The following is a 20,009-nucleotide window of genomic DNA, read 5'->3' on the forward strand; positions in this document are numbered from 1 at the left end:
GACAGCACCCCCACTTGAGGTATCCGGATGCCCGTGAAAAGCAGAGAGGGAGCCAAAGTGAAAAATTTCCCCGAGATGAAGGGATCTCCCCTTTTGTAAAGCACCTCAGAGAAAACTGCGGAGATCTGGAGCGAGGCTCCCGCGGACACGGGCCGGGGAGCTCAGCGGGATGGTCGCTCCAGCCTGCCCCGCCGTTCGGCCTTGGCCCTGGGGTGCTCTGACGCAGGCGCAGTGGCGCCGCGCTTCCGTCCCAGCGCGCATGCTCCGCCGGGCGGCTGAGCTCCCGGCCCGCGGCGGCAGCGGTGGTGGCGGCGGCGGAGGAAGTTCCCGCTTTGCCTCCACCCCGGTAGCCGCTTCGCGATCGGGGACAGCTTCCTCCGGACGCTCCGCGAGCTTTGCTGCCGCCGCACGTCTGTCAAAGGACCATGGGGTTGCCCAAGGGGCCGGAGGGCCAGGGTCTCCCGGAGGTAAGGACCTCCCTCTCCCTCTCCCTGACACGTCCGGGTTCCTGGGAGAGGGCCGAGCCGGCGGGGCGGCGGGCTGAGCGGGGCCCGGGCTGCGTTTGGGGCGCCCCGCCCCCTTCTCAGGTGTGTCCCCCTCGGGGAGATCTGGCCCTCTGCGCCGGGGGCCGAACAGGTCCCCCTACCTGGGCGGGGGTGGGGACAAACTTCAGCCGCTCTCGGGTCCCCCGGGACGGAGGTGGTCTTCCCAGCCCAACACCTAGCCCCACGCAGCCCCAGGCGCCGTGGGGCCCGGGGTCCCACCTATCCCGGGCAGTGTCCCCCGATCCCCGGCGCCGCAGGGCTCGCCCCGAAGCACGGGGCTGCTTCGCCCTGGGAGTCACGAGACGCGTGCTGGGACGGTCCGGGCTCGGGTTGTGCAAAGGGCGGTGACCTTGTGGCGGCTGCTGCCGCCTCGCGGGGCCCGCGGGGTCCCGACGGCCAGCCCCACTCGCCTTGGTGTGTGCAGGAGATGCACGCCAGACCCTTGTAGCAGCAGGAAGTTTGGGAACCGTGCGCGCACTGGGTTGTGTGCGGGAGGCGACGCGCTGTCCGGTGGGGCTATGTGGCCGGGCCAAGCGCCTGGCGGAAGCGTGGCTGCTTCTCCAGAACGTAGCGGGTGTCTTTAGTTACAGAGATGTTTGTTATTAAATACTCACTCGGTCCTGAGGGATAGGATAATCAGTGGTTTCCGGATTTCCACTTTGGCTGAGAATAAAGGGAACGTACATTTCCTTTTGGCTGCAGCTGTCATATAGCTAGGTGGTTTGCAAGTGTCTTCTCTGCCAGTCGATTTATTCCAAAGCTAAGTCTAGTTTACCAGATTCTGGAAAGAAATAGAACCCACACTGCACCTCTGCCTCGCTCCTAAGGTTCTGAAGCAGGTATTTGGCAGGAGGACTGATTCTTTGACATGGTGAGTGGTCCCTTCACTTTCAACTGCCTGACATTCCACCCAGCCCACCCCCTGCCAGTCCTCAGTTCTTTCATCCACAAGTACCCACTAATTGAGGGATCACTGTTCTGTGCATAAAGGCGGGGAATATAGTGATGGAGGGACAGACTTATCTGTCAGTGTGTGCTCCCAGAATATAAGTCCATTTTGTTGTAATCTTAGGAAAACCTAAGAAATGTCATGTTGTCAGAACCCTTGTATTCGGTAAAAACTTCCATGCAAATTACATCGATGGAATGGGGGATTATGAAGACTGAGAACTGTATCCTGGTATTTGATACTTCTTTTTTGTTGCTTGTTTATTTTAGACTCTCATCAAGTTTTGCCCGGCTTTTGCTATAGACTCCTGTTTGGCCTCTCAGGTTCCACCTTAAATGCCTCCAATTCAATGCCCCACAGTGCTATAAATGGGGGTCTTTCTAAAATAAAAAGCAACATGATCCTCTGAGACCTTTGTTTAACCCTTTTCTGACTGCCTGGAGCCTGGGTCTGATTTGTCACTTTCCTAGGAACCTAAGACAGTTCTTGGCAATTAGGAGGGTTGATACAGTTAAATTACTATCATGTAGCTCAAGGACCAGTACATATGAATATGGATAGTCTGTGTCATTAAGCTGTCACTAATACAGTTAATTCCTTAAATTCAATTTTTTTTAAAGATTTTATTTATTTATTTGACAGAGATAGAGACAGCCAACGAGAGAGGGAACACAAGTAGGGGGAGTGGGAGAGGAAGGCAGGCTCATAGCAGAGGAGCCTGATGTGGGGCTCGATCCCATAACTCCGGGATCACGCCCTGAGCCGAAGGCAGATGCTTAACCGCTGTGCCACCCAGGCGCCCCTAAATTCAATTTTTTAAACCCTTTACTGTATGTTCTGTGAAGGATAGAAAGATAGCTAGACCTTGCCCGCCTTCCAGCTTACGTGAACCACAGTACAGAGCAAATGAAAATTTAGTGTGCCTGGTTTAAGAGCTCACAGTCATTCACCTTTATCAGAATTTTAGTTTTTTAACAATGGATGTATTAACCAATCTGATGGCTTTTTATTCCCTCAAGAGAGGGTATTCTTTCAGTCACTGTGTATTAGCCAGTGGCCCTTTTTCATTTTGTCTCAGTGTTAATCTGTGAAGTGAATGTGGAGTCTTAATAACATTCTTCATTCAGTGTCTTGCACCACGAAGTTATTTCACAGGTTATATTGCAAAAGTATACATACTTCTCCATTCTGTGGGTGAGTAGATAAAAAACATGGGCCATGCATCTGCCTTGGGGTTGGCCAGCGGGTGTTTATTAGGTACAAGGCAAGGCAGGAATGATCCTCCTGGGATGAAATGTCCTCTTCTTAGAAGTGTTGATTGAACAAATGAAAGGTTCCTGTTTTACATCTTAGGAGTTTTAAGAAAATACTTATATCATTCCATTTTTCTCTTCTGCTCTGTCTTTGTGAACCATATTGCTCTTTACCTTCTCTTTTCTTTGAGTCTCCCCACTTAGAGATGTTGCTTAACTGTCCCAGATCTTTTGCAAAAGAAGAGAAGGTGTGAGTAATTAACATTATTTTTGCATGTCCCTCAAGAACTAGGGAATACTTTGATAGGCTGGACCAGGGTGATTTGAGAGAGAAGTAAAACAAGCTGTCACCTTCACCACCTCCTATTGCAAGAGATTGTCAATCACTTTAATAATTCTTTGTTCAACTATTTGTTAATCTATAAGCTCCCTCTCCTGGCAATTTGTACTTCAAAATAAACTTGAATTTCCATTATCAGTGTCATGACTATGAAAACATTTTGTTAATCCGTGACTGGCATAGGTCATGCACTTTAGGTGATGATTGAACATTGTCATTCCATATTTAATTGTCCTTTGAGCCTAATGCTACTTCAGGAGAGGTGTAAACATGACTGAATAATATATGGGTCCTCTCCTGATCCAGCTGATAGCCCATTTCAAAAGACAGGCATATATATTAACACCAGACATTTCACTCAGAAGAGGTTGACACTTAATTGTGTGAATGGCAAGAACTATAAATAAAAGAGAAATGCAGAGGAGTGACCATTTCAGGCTGCATTTTTCAGGGTTGGCATCAAATAAGAGCTAGAATTTGAAGCTAGCTTCTGGGTGGTTAGAGAATATCAGGAGAAGGGAAGGGGTGTGAACAGTGAAGAAATGGGAATGAACCATGCTTGAGGTTGGCCATAAGCATGACTGGATTGTTTTGGAGGGAGGTAAAGGATGAAGCTGGCAAGATAGGTTGCAGCCAAAGATCTGAATGCCAAACCAAGAACTTTGGAATTTATCTTACAGACGGTGTATGATGCATTAATGGCAAGGACTGGGGGATGAGCTAAAGAGGCAGGATGTGAAAGCTGTGATTTAGGAAGGATTGAGGAAAACAGATAAACAGAAGAAAGATTGAGAGGCAGTTGCATTAGTCCTGGCATGAAGTGTAAATAAAAGAGAGAAGGGTAAATGTGACACATGGAGTAAAGGAAGATTTCACGGGCATTGTTGGGGGAGGGAGTAGTCAGAGGTGGGTACAAGAATTTGAGCCAGCTATACGTTGGTTGTGTTTTATATAGAGAAGTGGTTTTTTATGCTGTGCAGTAACGGAAGAGAAGAAAGGTAACATTCATGAAAGTAGATGGAGGCAAAAGTACTAGAATATTTCGGTGGTTTTAAGTTGTAGATCAACACCTGGGAGTGAAGGTAAGATACAACTTAAAATTTTTAAAATCAGGTCCCTATTTAAATATATTAGATGAATTTATTATTTTTAAGGCAGTCCTGTCATGTGGCAGTAATCATCCTTCAGTGTATCTAGGTTGGCAGCCCTCCTTAGATTTGCTTTAGAGATCAGAAAGAGAAGTGCAGAGAAAGATAATTTGAACTCCCTTCTTTGTTCTTTCCCTGTTTGTCAGTAGCTTCTGGGACCAAGATGTGCCTAAAGCTAAAAAAAAAAAAAAAAAAAAAACAAAAAAACCCAACCACCTTATTTTTGTCTGTAAGGAGTTTATAATTTAGTCGGGAACGTGTCAAGTAAACGGTGTGTTAGAGAGCAGGGAGGTAATGGGCTGTAATCTTCCTGTCCCTGGATGCCTTCAGCACCAGATGAGTAATCTATACTACCTGTGTGTGTCTTCTCCCGCTATGTATGACAATTAACACAATTCATGGAGGCCTGAGAACGCTGTTCTTTGGGACTCTGGCAGCACTGTCCCCCCACGCTCCTGCACAAACAGTGATACAGCCAATGTCACCTGCTTCTTAGCTATTGAATTGTGGCATCAGGGAATACACCCAGTGTGCCTTTATTCAAGGTAGTTTTTTTTTTTTAATTTTATTTTATTATATTGTGTTAATCACCATACAGTACATCCCCAGATTCCGATGTAAAGTTTGATGCTTCATTAGTTCAAGGTAGTTTTTACCAGCCTAACTTTTAGCTTTTGTTTTAGGTAGAAACAAGAGAAGATGAGGAACAAAATGTCAAGCTCACTGAAATTCTCGAACTTTTGGTTGCAGCTGGGTATTTCAGGGCAAGAATTAAAGGCTTATCACCTTTTGACAAGGTAAGGGGAAACCTTTCTAATCATTAGGCTGTGTTTTGTTGGGACAGATAGTTTACCAGGGCAGAGAAAAGAGGAGGAGATTGTGTTTTTACTTTCTCCAGTGTCCATGTTTCTCTCTGATTTGGGTTTGTTATTAGAAGTGTTCCAGTTTCCTATTACAAGAAAATAAAAATGTATCAGTAGATATGTCTTGAATTCCTTTTCTGTGTACAGAGCTTTGGGAAGTGCAAAAAAGCATTAGAAATAGTTCTTCCTTGTAAGGAATTTACAGTTTGGGTGGAGAGAGAAAGCTTATATAAGATAAAATCATAGTTAATAAGGAGCTGTCCCACGTCAGTGTGCTCACAGTTGCCACATATTCTAATGATGGTGAATTCTGAGTTTGGAGGAGAGAGAAGTCACTATGGGATGAAGTCTGTTAATTCAGCAGAACTTTCAAGAATCATGCACGAGGCATAGTAATAGGTGTTGAGGTCACAGAGATCACACCAAGGCCCTGTACTCAAAGAGCCCAGCTTCTGTAGAATAGAGAAGGGAGACAAGTAAAGCCATATACATAGAATCAGTGACATGATGCAGCAAGGGCAGCAGAAATGAAGCTTCTAGATCAGACAGAGCAGGCCAGGAAAGCTTTCCGGAGGAAAAAAGTGTTGAATGCTCCAGTGGGCCACGGCCTGGCTTTGCATAGCAATCACAGTGGACTGTTTTATAATACAGATGTTGGGGCCTCACCCTTTGATATTTTGGTTAGATCTGGGCTGAGTTCTGGAATCTGTATTTTATAGGCATCTCACGTGTGTCTAAACACAGCCAGGGATAAGAGTCTCCATCAAGCTATATCTGAAAAGGATTTTGTTTCAAAGTGGTTTTTTAACCTCAGTCTCATTTGCATCTCTGAGAAGTCCTCCGAGAAAAGTAGAGCAGGAATTCTCCGCTCCTTTAGATACCTAAAAAAAATAAGATGTATGGAAATTCAGTAATGAGCCACAAATGACAGCCTTGCTACTAACCTGTCTGATCTGCAAAACACAGAATTCCTCTGGAATCTGGCACTTACCTGAAACTGGATTAAGGCTTCTCTTGGCTGAGAATTAATGTCTGTCCCCCTCAGTATAAAGAGGATCTGTGAATGATATGTCCATTTCATAATATAAGTCAGCTTCTCGGTCACTCTAGCTACATTTCAAGTGCTCAGTAGCCATATGTGGCGAGTAGCTACTGTACTGGAACGTATGGACACAGAACATTTCCATTGCTGCAAAAAGTTTTATTCAATGGTGCTATTTTAGATAAATTGTAGTTGATGGAGTCAGAAGGACACATATACTCTCTCTCTAGAGATATGTACTTTTGTATGGTCATTGATTCTGTAAAAACATGTATTTTTTTCTACCTTCCATTTCTTCCCCTCTCCCCAAACTAGAAAGAGAAAACAGGTATTTTCTTTGTGTCTTGCAGGTAGTAGGAGGAATGACTTGGTGCATTACTACTTGCAGCTTTGACATAGACGTCGATTTGCTCTTTCAGGAAAACTCTACAATAGGACAAAAAATGTAAGTTATCAGGGTTTGCCATGGAAGAGCCTGAAGGGAGAAGAAGGGAGCTAACTTTTGAGTGTCCACTATATGCCAAAAGTTGTGCAAGGCACTTTACATGTTTTATTTTAATTTTCATTGCAACAGGTATTATTACAGTTTTACAGATTATGAAACGGAGGTTGATAGAAGCCATGGTCACACAGCTAGCCTATAAGTCATTTAATGCTCAGACTATTTCTAACACTTTCTCTCTCTCTTTTTTTTTCTAGTTTCATTGAGATTTTATCATCACATAACATAGTATTAATTTAAGGTATACAACATAATGATTTGATATATATATATATATATATATATATATTGCAAAATGATTACCACAGTAAGTTTAGTTAACATCCATCACTTCATATAATTATAAATGTTTTTTCTACTCTCTTGGCAACCTTCAAATATACGATACAGTATTGTTAACTCAAGTCTCCTTGCTGTACATCACAGCCCCAGGACGTATCTATCTTATAACTCCAAGTACCTTTTGTACTTTTTGTCTCCCTTCATCCATTTCCCTCACCCCCGACCCTTCACCTCTGGCAACCACCAGTCTGTTCTCTCTTTCTATGAATTCAGTTATTTTGGACTCCACATATACATGAAATCATACAGTATTTGTTTTTCTCTGACTTCTTTCACTTCACATTAATGCCCTCAAGGTCAACCCATGTTGTTGCAAATGGCAGCATTTCCTTTTTTCTTTAATGTCTGGATAAAGTTTCAGAGTGTGTGTGTGCCACATCTTCTTTATCCATTCATCCATGGATGAACACTTAGGTTGTTTTCCATGATTGGCTATTGTGAATAATGCTGCAATGAATGTGGGGGGTGCCGATATCTCTTCGAGATACTGATTTCATATCCTTCTGTTAAATACTCAGAAATGAAATTGCTGGGTCATATGGTAGTTCTATGATTTTTAAAATTTTTTATTTTTTAATTTTTTGAGGAACGTCCATACTGTTTTCCATAGTGGCTACACCAATTTACAATCTCACCAGCAATGGACAAAGGTTCCCTTTTCTCCTTAACCTTGCCAGCATTAGTTATCTTTTTAGTTAATCTTTTTGAGTTTAGCCATTCTAACAGGTGTGAAGTAATGTCTCATTGTGGTTTTGATTTGTATTTCTCCAATGGTGAGTGATGTTCAGCGACTCTAATAGTTTTTCTAATACTCTCTAAGAGTTTCCAGTGACTGCTTAGTTTATCTCTTTCCAAAGGCAGCTGGAAGGAACATATTGGATGGAAGTTGAATAGAGTGAGGAGAGAAACTTTCCCTCCCCATTGCCTCTGTGTAAGGCAGAACCTCACTTTGCCTGCCATCGAGAGAAGGCAGCCTGGACTCCTTGCTAGAGGTTTCACCTGAGGATATCCTGCCCGGCCTTCCATACCGCACCAGGGGCTTGGTGATTTCATTAGACCACTAGGGGTCCCCAGTTTTGCCCAGTCCTGCCAGTGGGCAGCTGTGTGACCGTGGACAAGCCTCAGTTCCCTTATCTGTCAGGAGAGGGATTTGTGATTTCAGATCTGTGTGCGTCCATGACTTATTTAATCATTTTTCTGAAGCTTTATCCTCCCTCAGGAAAACACTCTTCCAAATGGATTAAAGCTGGCTTACAAATATGCGTATGAAGCCGTAATAGAGAAAAGGTGAAGCAAAGCAAAAGGAAAACAAATTGAGTTGGGGATAAGGCTACAGCATTTGTCATGGGCCACAACATGCCTTGTTTTCCTGAGGGTGGGCCACAGATTTGGCTCTAAGCTTTCTGGGAGCCAACAAAAAGAGAAAAACATGATAAATTACCCAGTTCACAGTTTCCATGCAGAAGAAAAATCGGTCCTACAGAATCACTGAAATTCTTATAATAATAAGACCAAAGGACATCTCTGGGCTGCTCATTAAATAGGACATATTGTTCTCTGTGACACTGTGCTCATCAGTGCCCAGCCATGAATAGCGGAGCTCGACATCTGTAGCATCTGTCATTCTGGGACTGTGGCATCACAGCCAGGGACCTCTAGTGGAAAGTCCTTCACTGGGAATCCGTGGGGTGGAGTCAGGGCATGTGGCTCTGCTCTCTGCTGCTCAGGCTAAATCCAGAGGTAGATTTTTATTCTTGTGTGTTTGTTATTTTGTTTTTATTGTGTAGGTGCTATATCCTTGAAGTAAAAAAAAAAAAGAAAAAGAAAAATTCAAATACTGCCAAAGGGTACAAAATATACAGCTAATGCCGCTCCCTGTTCAATACCTTTATTCCCTGGCAAGAATCATCTTTGCCTGTTTCGGTTTTAGATTTTTCAGAGAGCTCACTTCTGCATCTCTAACCTTGTATGTTTCATTCAAGTCTGATAGGAGGAATTTAGCTCACCTGTACTACTCACTACATCCCCTTTGTTCCCATCTTCCAGTCTTGTAATTATTATCTGTTTTTCTGGGATCACTTGTATAGCTTTAATCTACATAAATAAGCTTCTGTTTCTTGACTCATTTACATAAAATATTTTCTCCTGGTTCCTAGCTATGTAGGGTAAACGTTTTGCTCTCTGTTTTTCCTTCTTCCTTTCAGCCTCTATCTACTATCATATCATTACTCTTACAATGTTCAGGGCATAATATTTATAGTCTGTTTTCTATAATAGTAATTAAATTGTCCATGCTTTATCTACTGGTAGATTCTAAAAGTAAATCTATGAACAGTGTTTACAGTAAGAACTAAGAATTGTGATGGTGCCAGAGAAAAAGGAATGTAATCTTCTGGACCACAGTGGAGCTGTTTGATGGAGAGTATTCAAAATATTACAGTCAAAAAGAATCTTCGTTTATTTATTGACTCACCAACTACTTATTGAGTCCCTCCTATGGGTCAGACATTGTTCCGGGTACTTTGATATGTTAATGAAAAATGTCCTGCCTTCACAGAGCTTAGAATCTTTGCAGGGGGGGTGGGGAGACAGACCATAAACAATTAATTTAATAAATAATTGAATTATATAGAGAGGTAATATGTGCTGTGAAAAAAACTTACAGCTGGGAAGTATATGAAGAGGGACATGGTTTGGAGGCAGTTGTGTAACTTCAAGTCAGTGTGGCCGCATTGAGAAGGTGATACGGTAGCTAAGACTTGAGAGAAGAGGGTTCCAAGCAAAGGAGACCATGGTGTGAAGGCCCCAAGCGGAAGCTTGCCTGGAGTACAGAGAGGTGGGGGTGGAGGAGCAATGGGAGAGGTGCAGACAGGTGGTGGGGGCCAGATCGGGTAGAGCTTTGTAGGTCCGAGTAAAGACTTTGAGTTTAGTCCGCGTGAGGTGGGAAATTCTTGAGGGGTTTTGAGCAGAGAAGGAACATAATCTGTTCATAATCGGTTTTAGAGGGAACCCTCTGATTACTGACTAACGGGGTGAAGTTGGCATCGAGAGCTTCTTTAGCACGCGGTCGCCATGCTCACGAAGAAGATGGTGGCCGGACAGCGGGCTAGCAGTGGAGGGATTCTGGATCTGTTTCGAACATAGAGACAACAGGAAGTCATGACAGGTTGGATTTGGGTGTGAGTAAGAGGGGACTCAAAAATGGTTCTGAGGTGTTTGGCCTGAGCAAATGGAGGTGGTCTCTACAAAAAGTCACTGAAAATCAGGCACAATGTAATTTGCCTCATATTTATACGGCTTATTTTCCTTGAGTTTCTGATTGCCTTTTTTTTTTCTTTTTTTTTTTTTTTAAAGATTTTATTTATTTATTTGACAGAGATAGAGACAGCTAGCGAGAGAGGGAACACAAGCAGGGGGAGTGGGAGAGGAAGAAGCAGGCTCATAGCGGAGGAGCCCGATGTGGGGCTCGATCCCAGAACGCCGGGATCACGCCCTGAGCGGAAGGCAGACGCTTAACCGGTGTGCCACCCAGGCGCCCCTTTTTTTTCTTTTTGACAAAGAAGCACATAGCCTTACCTGTAGCCAAGATCAGCCAGATTCTTAGTCTGTTTATTAACATAAATTCACCGTCTTCTCAAGGACACTCTTGATTGAAGCCTCTTTCTGTTTCAGTTTAAGTGATTGCTTTTGACACCTGTGGCACCCCTAATATGCTGGGACTTCTTTCCGTTGCATTCTTTCTGCACCAGTCTAACAATTTCCTAGATTCTGTGTATCTGTTCTTCCTAAATTCCCTTGGAGTTTTACAGTAGTTCTTAGCCCCTTTTGACCTTGGTGTTCTTGGGGGTTATGGTACTTTCCTATCAGTGACAGTACTCTTAGTAGATTTTGGAGCACAGTGGGGTTTTTTTGTTTTTTTGTTTTTTTAAAGATTTTGTTTATTTATTTGACAGAGAGACAGCCAGTGAGAGAGGGAACACAAGCAGGGGGACTAGGAGAGAAAGAAGCAGGCTCCCAATGGAAGAGCCCGACGTGGGGCTCGATCCCAGAACTCCGGGATCACGCCCTAAGCCGAAGGCAAACGCTTAAGGACTGAGCCACCCAGGCGCCCCAAGAGCACAGTGCTTTTATGCAGATTCTTAATCTGAAATCTAAAAAACAATGAAAACAGGCTTTTTCTTTCTAAGTGTAGATACAAAACTCATTTGGGAACGAAACATGACCTGAACTTTTTTTTTTTTTATTTTTTTTATTATATTATGTTAGTCACCATACAGTACATCTTGGTTTCTGATGTAAAGTTCGATGATTCATTAGTTGCATATAACACCCAGTGCACCATGCAATACGTCCCCTCCTTACTACCCATCACCAGTCTATCCCATTCCTCCACCCCCTCCTCTCTGAAGCCCTCAGTTTGTTTCTCAGAGCCCATAATCTCTCATGCTTCATTCCGCCTTCTGTTTACCCCCGCTTTCTTTATCCCTTTCTTCCCCTACCGATCTTCCTAGTTCTTGATCTTCCGAGTTCTTATGTTACATAGATGAGAGATAACATATGATAATTGTCTTTCTCTGCTTGACTTATTTCACTTAGCATTATCTCCTCCAGTGCCGTCCATGTTGCAGCAAATGTTGAGAATTCGTTCTTTCTGATAGCTGAGTAATATTCCATTGTATATATGGACCACAGCTTCTTAATCCAGTCATCTGTTGAAGGGCATCTCGGCTCCTTCCATGATTTGGCTATTGTGGACAATGCAGCTATGAACATTGGGGTGCATATGGCCCTTCTCTTTACTACGTCTGTATCTTTGGGGTAAACACCCAGTAGTGCAATGGCTGGGTCATAGGGTAGTTCAATTTTTAACTTTTTAAGGGACCTCCACACTGTTTTCCAGAGTGGCTGTACCAACTTGCATTCCCACCAACAATGTAGGAGGGATCCCCTTTCTCCACATCCTCTCCAACAATTGTTGTTTCTTGCCTTGTCTATCTTTGCCATTCTAACTGGCGTAAGGTGGTATCTCAGTGTGGTTTTGATTTGAATTTCCCTGATGGCTAATGATTTTGAACATTTTTTCATGTGTCTGTTAGCCATTTGTATGTCTTCATTGGAAAAGTGTCTGTTCATATCTTCTGCCCATTTTATGATTTGTTTATTTGTTTCTCGTGTATTGAGTTTGAGAAGTTCTTTGTAGATCTTGGATACCAGTCCTTTATCTGTGGTGTCCTTTGCAAATATATTCTCCCATTCCGTGGGCTGTCTCTTAGTTTTTTTGACTGTTTCCTTGGCTGTGCAGAAGCTCTTTATCCTGATAAAGTCCCATAAGTTCATTTTATCTTTTATTTCTCTTGCCTTTGGAGATGTGTCGTGAAAAAGGTTGCTCTGGCCGATGTCATAGAAGTTGTTGCCTATGTTCTCCTCTAGAATTTTGATGGATTCCTGTCTCACATTGAGGTCTTTCATCCATTTGGAGTTTATTTTTGTGTATGGTGTGAGAGAGTGGTCAAGTTTCATTCTTTTGCATGTAGCTGTCCAATTTTCCCAGCACCATTTATTGAAGAGACTGTCTTTTTTCCACCGGATGTTTTTTCCTGCTTTATCAAAGATTAGTTGCCCAAAGAGCCGAGGGTCCATTTCTGGGTTCTCTATTCTGGTTCCATTGGTCTATGTGTCTGTTTTTGTGCCAGTACCATGCTGTCTTTGTGATCACAGCTTTGCAGTACAGCTCGAAATCCAGCATTATGATGCCCCCAGCTTTGTTTTTCCTTTTCAACAGTTCCTTGGCGATTGACCTGAACTTTCTTAAGGCTATTTATAGTCTATATTGATCCCACTTAGGTGAACATTCATAAGTTTTGCTGCAGAAATAATAATTTCTTCAAGTATAGTTTTCAGTTGGGGTCTAGATTTCACTTCGGCTCTACACAATATATAGTATATATGATTTACTCTAGATTTCACTTGGGCCCTACATCATGTATAGTATATGCCTCTTAGGTGCACAAAAGTGCAAACATCTAAAAAGTTCTGAATTCTGAAACACATGTGGCCGCAAAGGGTTTAGATAGGGGGTTGCGGATATACGGTATTAGGTTCTCTGGTAAGTACTTGATGTACTTTTAAGTGCAGAGCCATGAACTGTAATAGTGGGCGAAGCTGGGGACAGGTTTTGCAGGACTGAAGATCAACCCACCAGACTCCTAGCAGTGCATCAGGCAGTTGGGTCTCTATTACCTGTAAGAGAGATGCCATAGCCACAATGTACTGAATTATTCAAAAATCTTTTCTGTTTGGTTTTGTAGTATGTTCTGTGTTTGGGGTTACTCCCCAGAGTTTCTAGTTAGGTGCAATGTAGACTAATACTGCCTTATGTTGTCAGTGCTTCATATGTCCCAGCTGATGTGATGGGGGCCAGGTCACACTGTCTGAGGAGTGCACTTGCCTCTTGAGAGCATCATTATCTTTCAGGTTGTTTTCTGTGTGTACCCAGTTGAGGCCTTTCTGTTCTTGTTGATCCTTTTTTCTTGAGAGTTTCATGAGCTTCTGCCTTCTATCTATATCCTTCTTCTACCCTCCCAGCCTGTCCTAAAGCCCCATGACTGCAGAGTCCTACGCTCAGAGGTCATGAGATTTTAGGCTTATAATTGAGTTCAGTAACACACAGGTAGGAGGCATCTGTGTGTAGAGCACCTGCTCATGCAGTTCACTATTTCACCTTCACAACAAGTTCGAATAGTAGGACAGGCATCATTCCTCATTTTATGATGGGAGTACTGGACCAGAGGGATCAGGTGGCTTGCCAAGAGTCCCAGAGCCGGTGATGGAGCTGGAATTTAGACCCTGGTTTCATTCACTCTCTTTCAAACTGTTTGCAGTGGAGGAGGAAACCGTGTACTGAATACTCTTAAAAACTGAAGGAATCCAACCAATCACCTATAGGGACAAGTGGGCATTGGTAAAATCGTAGGCTAGGAAACCTGTCTGGGGACCTCTGCATTTGTCACTTTCCCAGATTTTCAGAAAGTCAGAGAGTGTACCCTGAGCTCCAGGGAGAAACAAATGGGGGCTAGTGAGCTTCTACGGGAAGTCCTCTTGACGTTTGCCCCCTACCCACAACCTGCCTGTGTCTCCCCCACAGCCCTCCCTCGGCCCAGCAGTGTTTGTGCCTCCAGCTGCTTTCATAGGCAGCCCACTAAGACCTCAGTCTTGGCAGTCATTTCTAGGAGGCGGTTTTAAGAGGCTTATAAACCCCGAGATGACCCGGGGCATCCTTCCCTCAGGACCTTTATGACCTGGGAAGGTAGTTAGTCTCTGATCAGTGGCCAGACACAACTCAGTCTGAAGGTAGAGAGGGTTGGGCTAGATAGTGTTCCGAGTCTGGGTCCGAGTGTCTTATTTTTAAGCTACTGAATGTTTCCATGCAACCAGTAACCCTTTGCAGACTCAGATCTGTAGCCACTAGGGGGAGCTTCCCTCCCACGGAACCCAAATATAACCAAGCAGAAAGGCCCCACGTCTGTGAATAGTTAATACCTCCCCTGAGCAAGGATGCCAAGTGAGGGTCATCTTCATTTACTAAGCTTGGAGTTTAGGGAACAGGGCCAACTAAGCACCAGTATCTTCCCCTCACAAATTTCAAAGACATTAAACAAGGTGTGAGAGTCTGATGGAGATTAAAATAAAAAATGAACTGTGTTACAGAGAGAGCCTTAGATACGCTGCCAATTGTGTTCGTTAATACTTGCCTACCAAACTATCGCATTTGAGTCCCAGCAACAGTTGGACAGCCATAGGCTTCCCCACTGGGCCAGCCACACATCTCGTGACAAAAAAAGACACTCACGTTCTAAAGACACTCTGCTTAGAAAGAAGGGACTGCAGTAGTAGCTGAGAGCCATATGACAGTTTCCTTCTGTGTCTCAGACCTTTTGGATAATTCACATATGCACTCCCTCTGCTGGGGTGAAAATGTTCTCCCATAGGCTTCTCTCATAGGAGGTAGATGTTTCCTCCTTCTGGGAATGTGTGCAGTAGGGTGTCAGTCTTCCCCATCCATATTTTTTTCTCTTAACATATTAGACTTATGATCCATGGAGCTGGGGGTGTGACTATTTCTCTTAGCAGTTTTAACCTTGGTGCCACCATTTAAAGCTTCTTTCTGGGAATAAACATAATTTTGTAGTGTGTTCTCCAGGGACCTTTCTTTGGGGAGCTGTTTAGTGCTTCTCCCTAGATTTTACTTAGCTCCCACCAAGACTGAGGGGATGGAACCTACTAAGAGCAGCATAGGTAAGACAATAATTGCTCTCACCCAGGTCTTTGTTAGATGTGGGTCTTAAGGGTGTCTGTCTCTTGGGAAGGATTATGGAGCTGCAGGAAGATAAAAGTGTACAAGATTTCTTTGAACAAGGAACACTTTGGGTAAATCCAGACTTGCTGAATTTGAAGCATCTAGTAAGACCTGGGGAAATAGTCCTCACCAGCAGACAAGGCCACAGTAGCTGCTGTAGCTGGCTAAGATTTTTTTGAAAGGGTTTTATGTGGGACTATAACCTAAACTATCCCTGTCAGCTGAGCCCGAGTCCCCCCTTTCTCCATATGGCCCATAAGGACATGCCTTGTGACTATTTCTCAAGGCAGATCCACTAAATAACCTCTCCTCTCTTCTCTTGAATCTGATCCAATTAAGATCTAAGAAACAGGAGCCCGACATCTGGAGATCAAATATCAGCTGTGTAGAGGAGGTAACTGCAGTCTGTGGTGGGGTAGGCTCGCACACAGATTGCTCTATCACCCCACCCAGGGCCAGACGGGAGCAGGGGAAGATGCTGGCCTCCTGCCTGAGCTAGAAGAATGCTCTGGGGTCTCAGGGAGCCCCGTTCTTCCTCCAGCTCCCAGACGTTTCCTAGGACTGAACCAAGGTATGGGAGAGAAATCAGAGTGCCTGACTTTTGCAGAGAAGCTCTGCTCTCTGGAAAAAGAGAGCAAGGACATGGTTTCCCCAAATCTAGGATTAATTTTAAAGTATTAAAAAAAATTAAAGACTATCTTTTATTTTAAAAATGCTTTTATACCAGAATGGAGAACTCCTTTTTTTTTTTTTTTTTTTTAAGTATAAGGCCCTGTTTTGTCTTAATATTCTGGGCACCTGGCTCAGGGCCTGGTAATTGTTTGTTGCCTGAATGATATTTAGAACAATTTTTTAAATGTGTAGCCTTAGTGGTTTCTAGGTCTTTGGAAAAAGTAGGCGGGTAAAATGAAATGTAAAAGAAGCCCTGGGGCACTGAAAACTTTCTATTTTACCATGTAAGGATATTCAGTAGTAATTACTACCTCAAATATCACCACAATTTCACAAACAAACTGTGGTTTAATATAAACAAGATAGGGAGAAAAAAATTCTGGAATAAAGCATGAAAGCAGTACTGTGGCCTCAGTCACATGCATACACACACATCTAAATTGTGCTTATTTTTCTCATTTTGCAGTCAGCCAAGAGAAGCTTGGTCATGGTCTGGCGCTGAGAAGCCCCAGATTCTTCTGGAATGCTGCCCAGACTTGAGAGATGTCTTAAGGGCCACTTAGTGTGTTCTCACTCTTTTGCCTGTTGTTTTTTCCAAACAGAGCCCTATCAGAAAAAATCGTCTCAGTCCTGCCAAGGATGAAGTGTCCACACCAGCTGGAGCCCCACCAGATCCAGGGCATGGATTTTATTCACATATTTCCTGTTGTCCAGGTGAGAGCCTCTTTGTGGTTTCTTGTCCTCTGCGCGTCAGAATTCCTGCCGCCGGTCTGGCTCGCAGGCCATCTGGTCTGGATCATGGGTCTAACGGGTGTGGTATGGAATTGGAGGAGCAGGACGTGATGGTGCTTCCTGATGTCATTCTCAGAAGGTTGCCAGTACCCCATCCCTGCCACCCCGGTTTCCCCGCCACCTGTTGTGATCTCTGAATGTTCCCATTAATTGGTTTTCATTGCCCTTTTGGTAAAGATAGAACTCCGTAGCTGCCCATGCTCTGGTCCTGTCCCACCTATCCAGCCTAACTTTATTTCTTGCTCTTCTTTGTTCTTTCTGTTCTAACCCCTCTCACTCTCTTTCCGATTTTCTCATACATATTATGCTTCCTCCTGTCACAGGCCCTTTCCCTCAGGCTAGAAAGCTCTTCCCTGTCTCTCATTACCTACTTAATCCATATTCACCTTTCAGATTTCAGTTCCTCCAAACCTCAAGAAAGCTTTCAGTGACCCCCACCCCCAATCTAGAACAGGCTCCTTTGCTGTATCCACTCGTACTGGCCATATTCCTTTCCCTTGTGGGAATCTTCCTTGCTATAGTTTGTAACCATGTATATCTGTCTGGTCACTTCTGCCCCTCCCGTAAGCTTTCTGGAGGCAGGCACTGTAGCTGCCCTGCTCACTGTAGTGTCTTCAGCACCATGGAATGGCTGGCATCGTGTCAGCAGTTAGTCTTCATTTGATGACTAGATGTCTAATGGGAGAGAATTTCCACTCTGGCCGTTTCCCAAGGCTCTGTGATTAAGCGGCTCATGCTGTACAGCCCCCTACACCCTTGCTCTCTGGTGTCTCAGCCTCCTCTGGGCACTTGGAAAAGAGGAGGAGCAAAGGGCCTGCTGTGTGAACAGCACTTTGCAAATGATCCTAATCGAGTTCTTTGAAGCATCTATTAAAATCCCACTCCTTATGTCTGGCACAGGTGAGATGCAGAGAGTAACTGATTTGCTCGAGGGCAGAGAACTGGTGTGCAGAGAAGCAAGATTCCAGTCCAAACTCCTTGTCACTAAACCTTGTTCTGTTCCCACTCTGCCATTCAGGCAGCCCCTGCTCGAAGAGTCTTCCAATCCTGTGTTAAGATTATATAGCACAGGGGTTGAGAGCGTGGACTCTGGAGACTTCCTGGGTTCAGAGCTTGGCTCTGCCACTTAGCTGCGTGACCTTGGGCAAATGACTTGACTTTTTGTCTGTTAAATAGGAACAATAATTGTACCTACCTGACAGGATGAGAATTAAGTACATTAATATGTAGAAAGCACTTACCCGAAGGACCAGCACGTTTTAGTAAGTGCTTTATAAGTGTTACATAGTCTGTTTCTGGTTTTGTTACTGGTATTGGGGACCTCCCCCTTCATCAGACTTTTAATCAAATCCTGTGAAATTTGCGATTTGGAAGCTAAGACTTTAACTCAGAATTTGATTTGTGGGGTTTGTTAGACTTTCTCTTTCTGATGCGGGGGGCGGGATGGTACCTGATCCTTTTTGTGAAAATAGGAAGTAGGGACCCTGTGTTGATTATGACTGAAACTTCCACTACCACCATGTTGAGAAGTTGTTGGCTTTCCCCCCAAAGCCTGCATCTCTAGACCTTACTCAGCCCTATGCTAGAACTTTGAGAGCAAAAAACCTGGTCCAGGTAGGAGAAGGTGATGAAAGGGAAGTGATCATCTGTCGCTAGTTTGGGCATTTCAAACGTCTGAGTGTTCCGTGTTGTACGTGGAATGCTCGAGGGCCTCCTGTCTGGATATGAGAACCTAGGTTAGTAGTTACCAGATTTCTTAATTACATGGATCTGTAAAATTTTAAAGCAAAAATGGAGGCTGACCTGTGGTTGCCACCTATATTTTGCCAGGCAAGAACATCTTTAAAAGTAACAGCTATCAAAACAGACAGACTCTTAAATACAGAGAACAGAGGTGGTTGCCAGAGGGTGGTGGATGGGGGATGGGCAAAATAGGTGAAGCGAATAGTAAAGAGGTACAAACTTCCAGTTATCAAATAAATAAGTCGCAGACATGAAAAGTACAGTATAGGGAATATAGTCCATACTCTTGTAATAACATCGTGTGGTGATAGATGGTGACTGCATTTATTGTGGTGAGCACTGTATAATGTATAAAATTGTCAAATCCCTATATTGTACACCTGAAACTAACATAACATTGTATATTAATTATATTTCAATAAAGAAATTGGTTTAAGTAACAACTATCTTTCTCTGTCATTTCCTAAAAGAAAGGCCTTTTAACCCCCAATCTCAGAATAAAGGACAGTCCTTTAAATGGAATACTATGGAAGTATTATGAAAAACTAGCCACATGCTTGTAGTTTTGCCTGTTTTGCTGGAGACCAGTGAAGGAGCAGTCATTGAGCTAGCTGTCTCGTGTGCCTCTGCAGGCTTACCACCTGCGTTCGCACTGTTTAGCACAGCTCTAGGAACACTCTGAGTGCCAGCCCAGAGAAGAATGCGTCTCACTTCTGGCCCCGGTAGTTCTAGGTCCCCTCTTTTTCTTCCATGCCAGACATGTGAATCCTGTGAGGGTAGGTATTTTGCTCAAATGCTAGGGACCTGGGGCAGAGCTTGGCTGTCCAAGAGGTTCCCTCCACAGCCCTTCACTGTAGGAACCCCAAAACAGCAACTGATTCTCTGAATCCTAAGACTTCTTACCTTCTTTATCTGATCACACTCACCAGGATCCAGCCAAGTAACGACTCAGTGTAGATCTAATTCATGGAGGAACATCTGAAAAAGAAACAACTTTGAAAGTCCAGAAACTGGATCTCCCCATCCACAGGAAAGTAGAGAGAAATTGAGTTGAGCAAGGAGTCAGCCTCCTTAGCTGTCCTGGTCCATGGTGTTGGGTGGGGGTGCAGGAGAGGGGCTACGGAAGCTCTGAATACTATCTGATCTTCTGTCCCTTCTCCTGGGTCATGGTTTGGAGGTGGGGTGGAGTGGAGTGATGGAAATAAATAAAGCTAACAACAAAAGAATATTCCTCATAGAGTTATTTGCACCTACCCCCATCTTGGGCAGCGATTTCCTAAACATGTCCTTCACTTGCACTGGCTGCCGTCTGCGAGCAGGCATTCTGTCCATCCCTGCTGGAACACCATGCCGTTTGCCATGTGTCTGCTTTCCTTGATACCTAAGCCTTGCCAAATGTGTGGTGCTCGTGGGAGAACTACAACTACTGTCCACAAACTGCTTTCGAGATGCACTAGCTCTC

At 44.0% G+C, this 20,009-nt stretch overlaps 1 protein-coding gene across 1 annotated transcript in view; it reads left to right on the top strand.

Annotated features, from left to right (window-relative positions):
* The first annotated feature begins 263 nt into the window (after positions 1-263).
* The window catches only part of CCDC93 (coiled-coil domain containing 93), an 87,385-nt gene continuing 67,639 nt past the window's right edge, over positions 264-20,009 (top strand). Inside the window, 4 exon segments of the mRNA XM_034642012.1 lie at positions 264-467; positions 4,919-5,032; positions 6,491-6,585; positions 16,615-16,726. Coding sequence (XP_034497903.1) covers positions 426-467; positions 4,919-5,032; positions 6,491-6,585; positions 16,615-16,726 — 363 coding nt within the window. The 5' untranslated portion in view covers positions 264-425.

Source organism: Ailuropoda melanoleuca, chromosome 2 (assembly GCF_002007445.2).
Source record: "Ailuropoda melanoleuca isolate Jingjing chromosome 2, ASM200744v2, whole genome shotgun sequence".
NCBI classification, from domain to species: domain Eukaryota; kingdom Metazoa; phylum Chordata; class Mammalia; order Carnivora; family Ursidae; genus Ailuropoda; species Ailuropoda melanoleuca.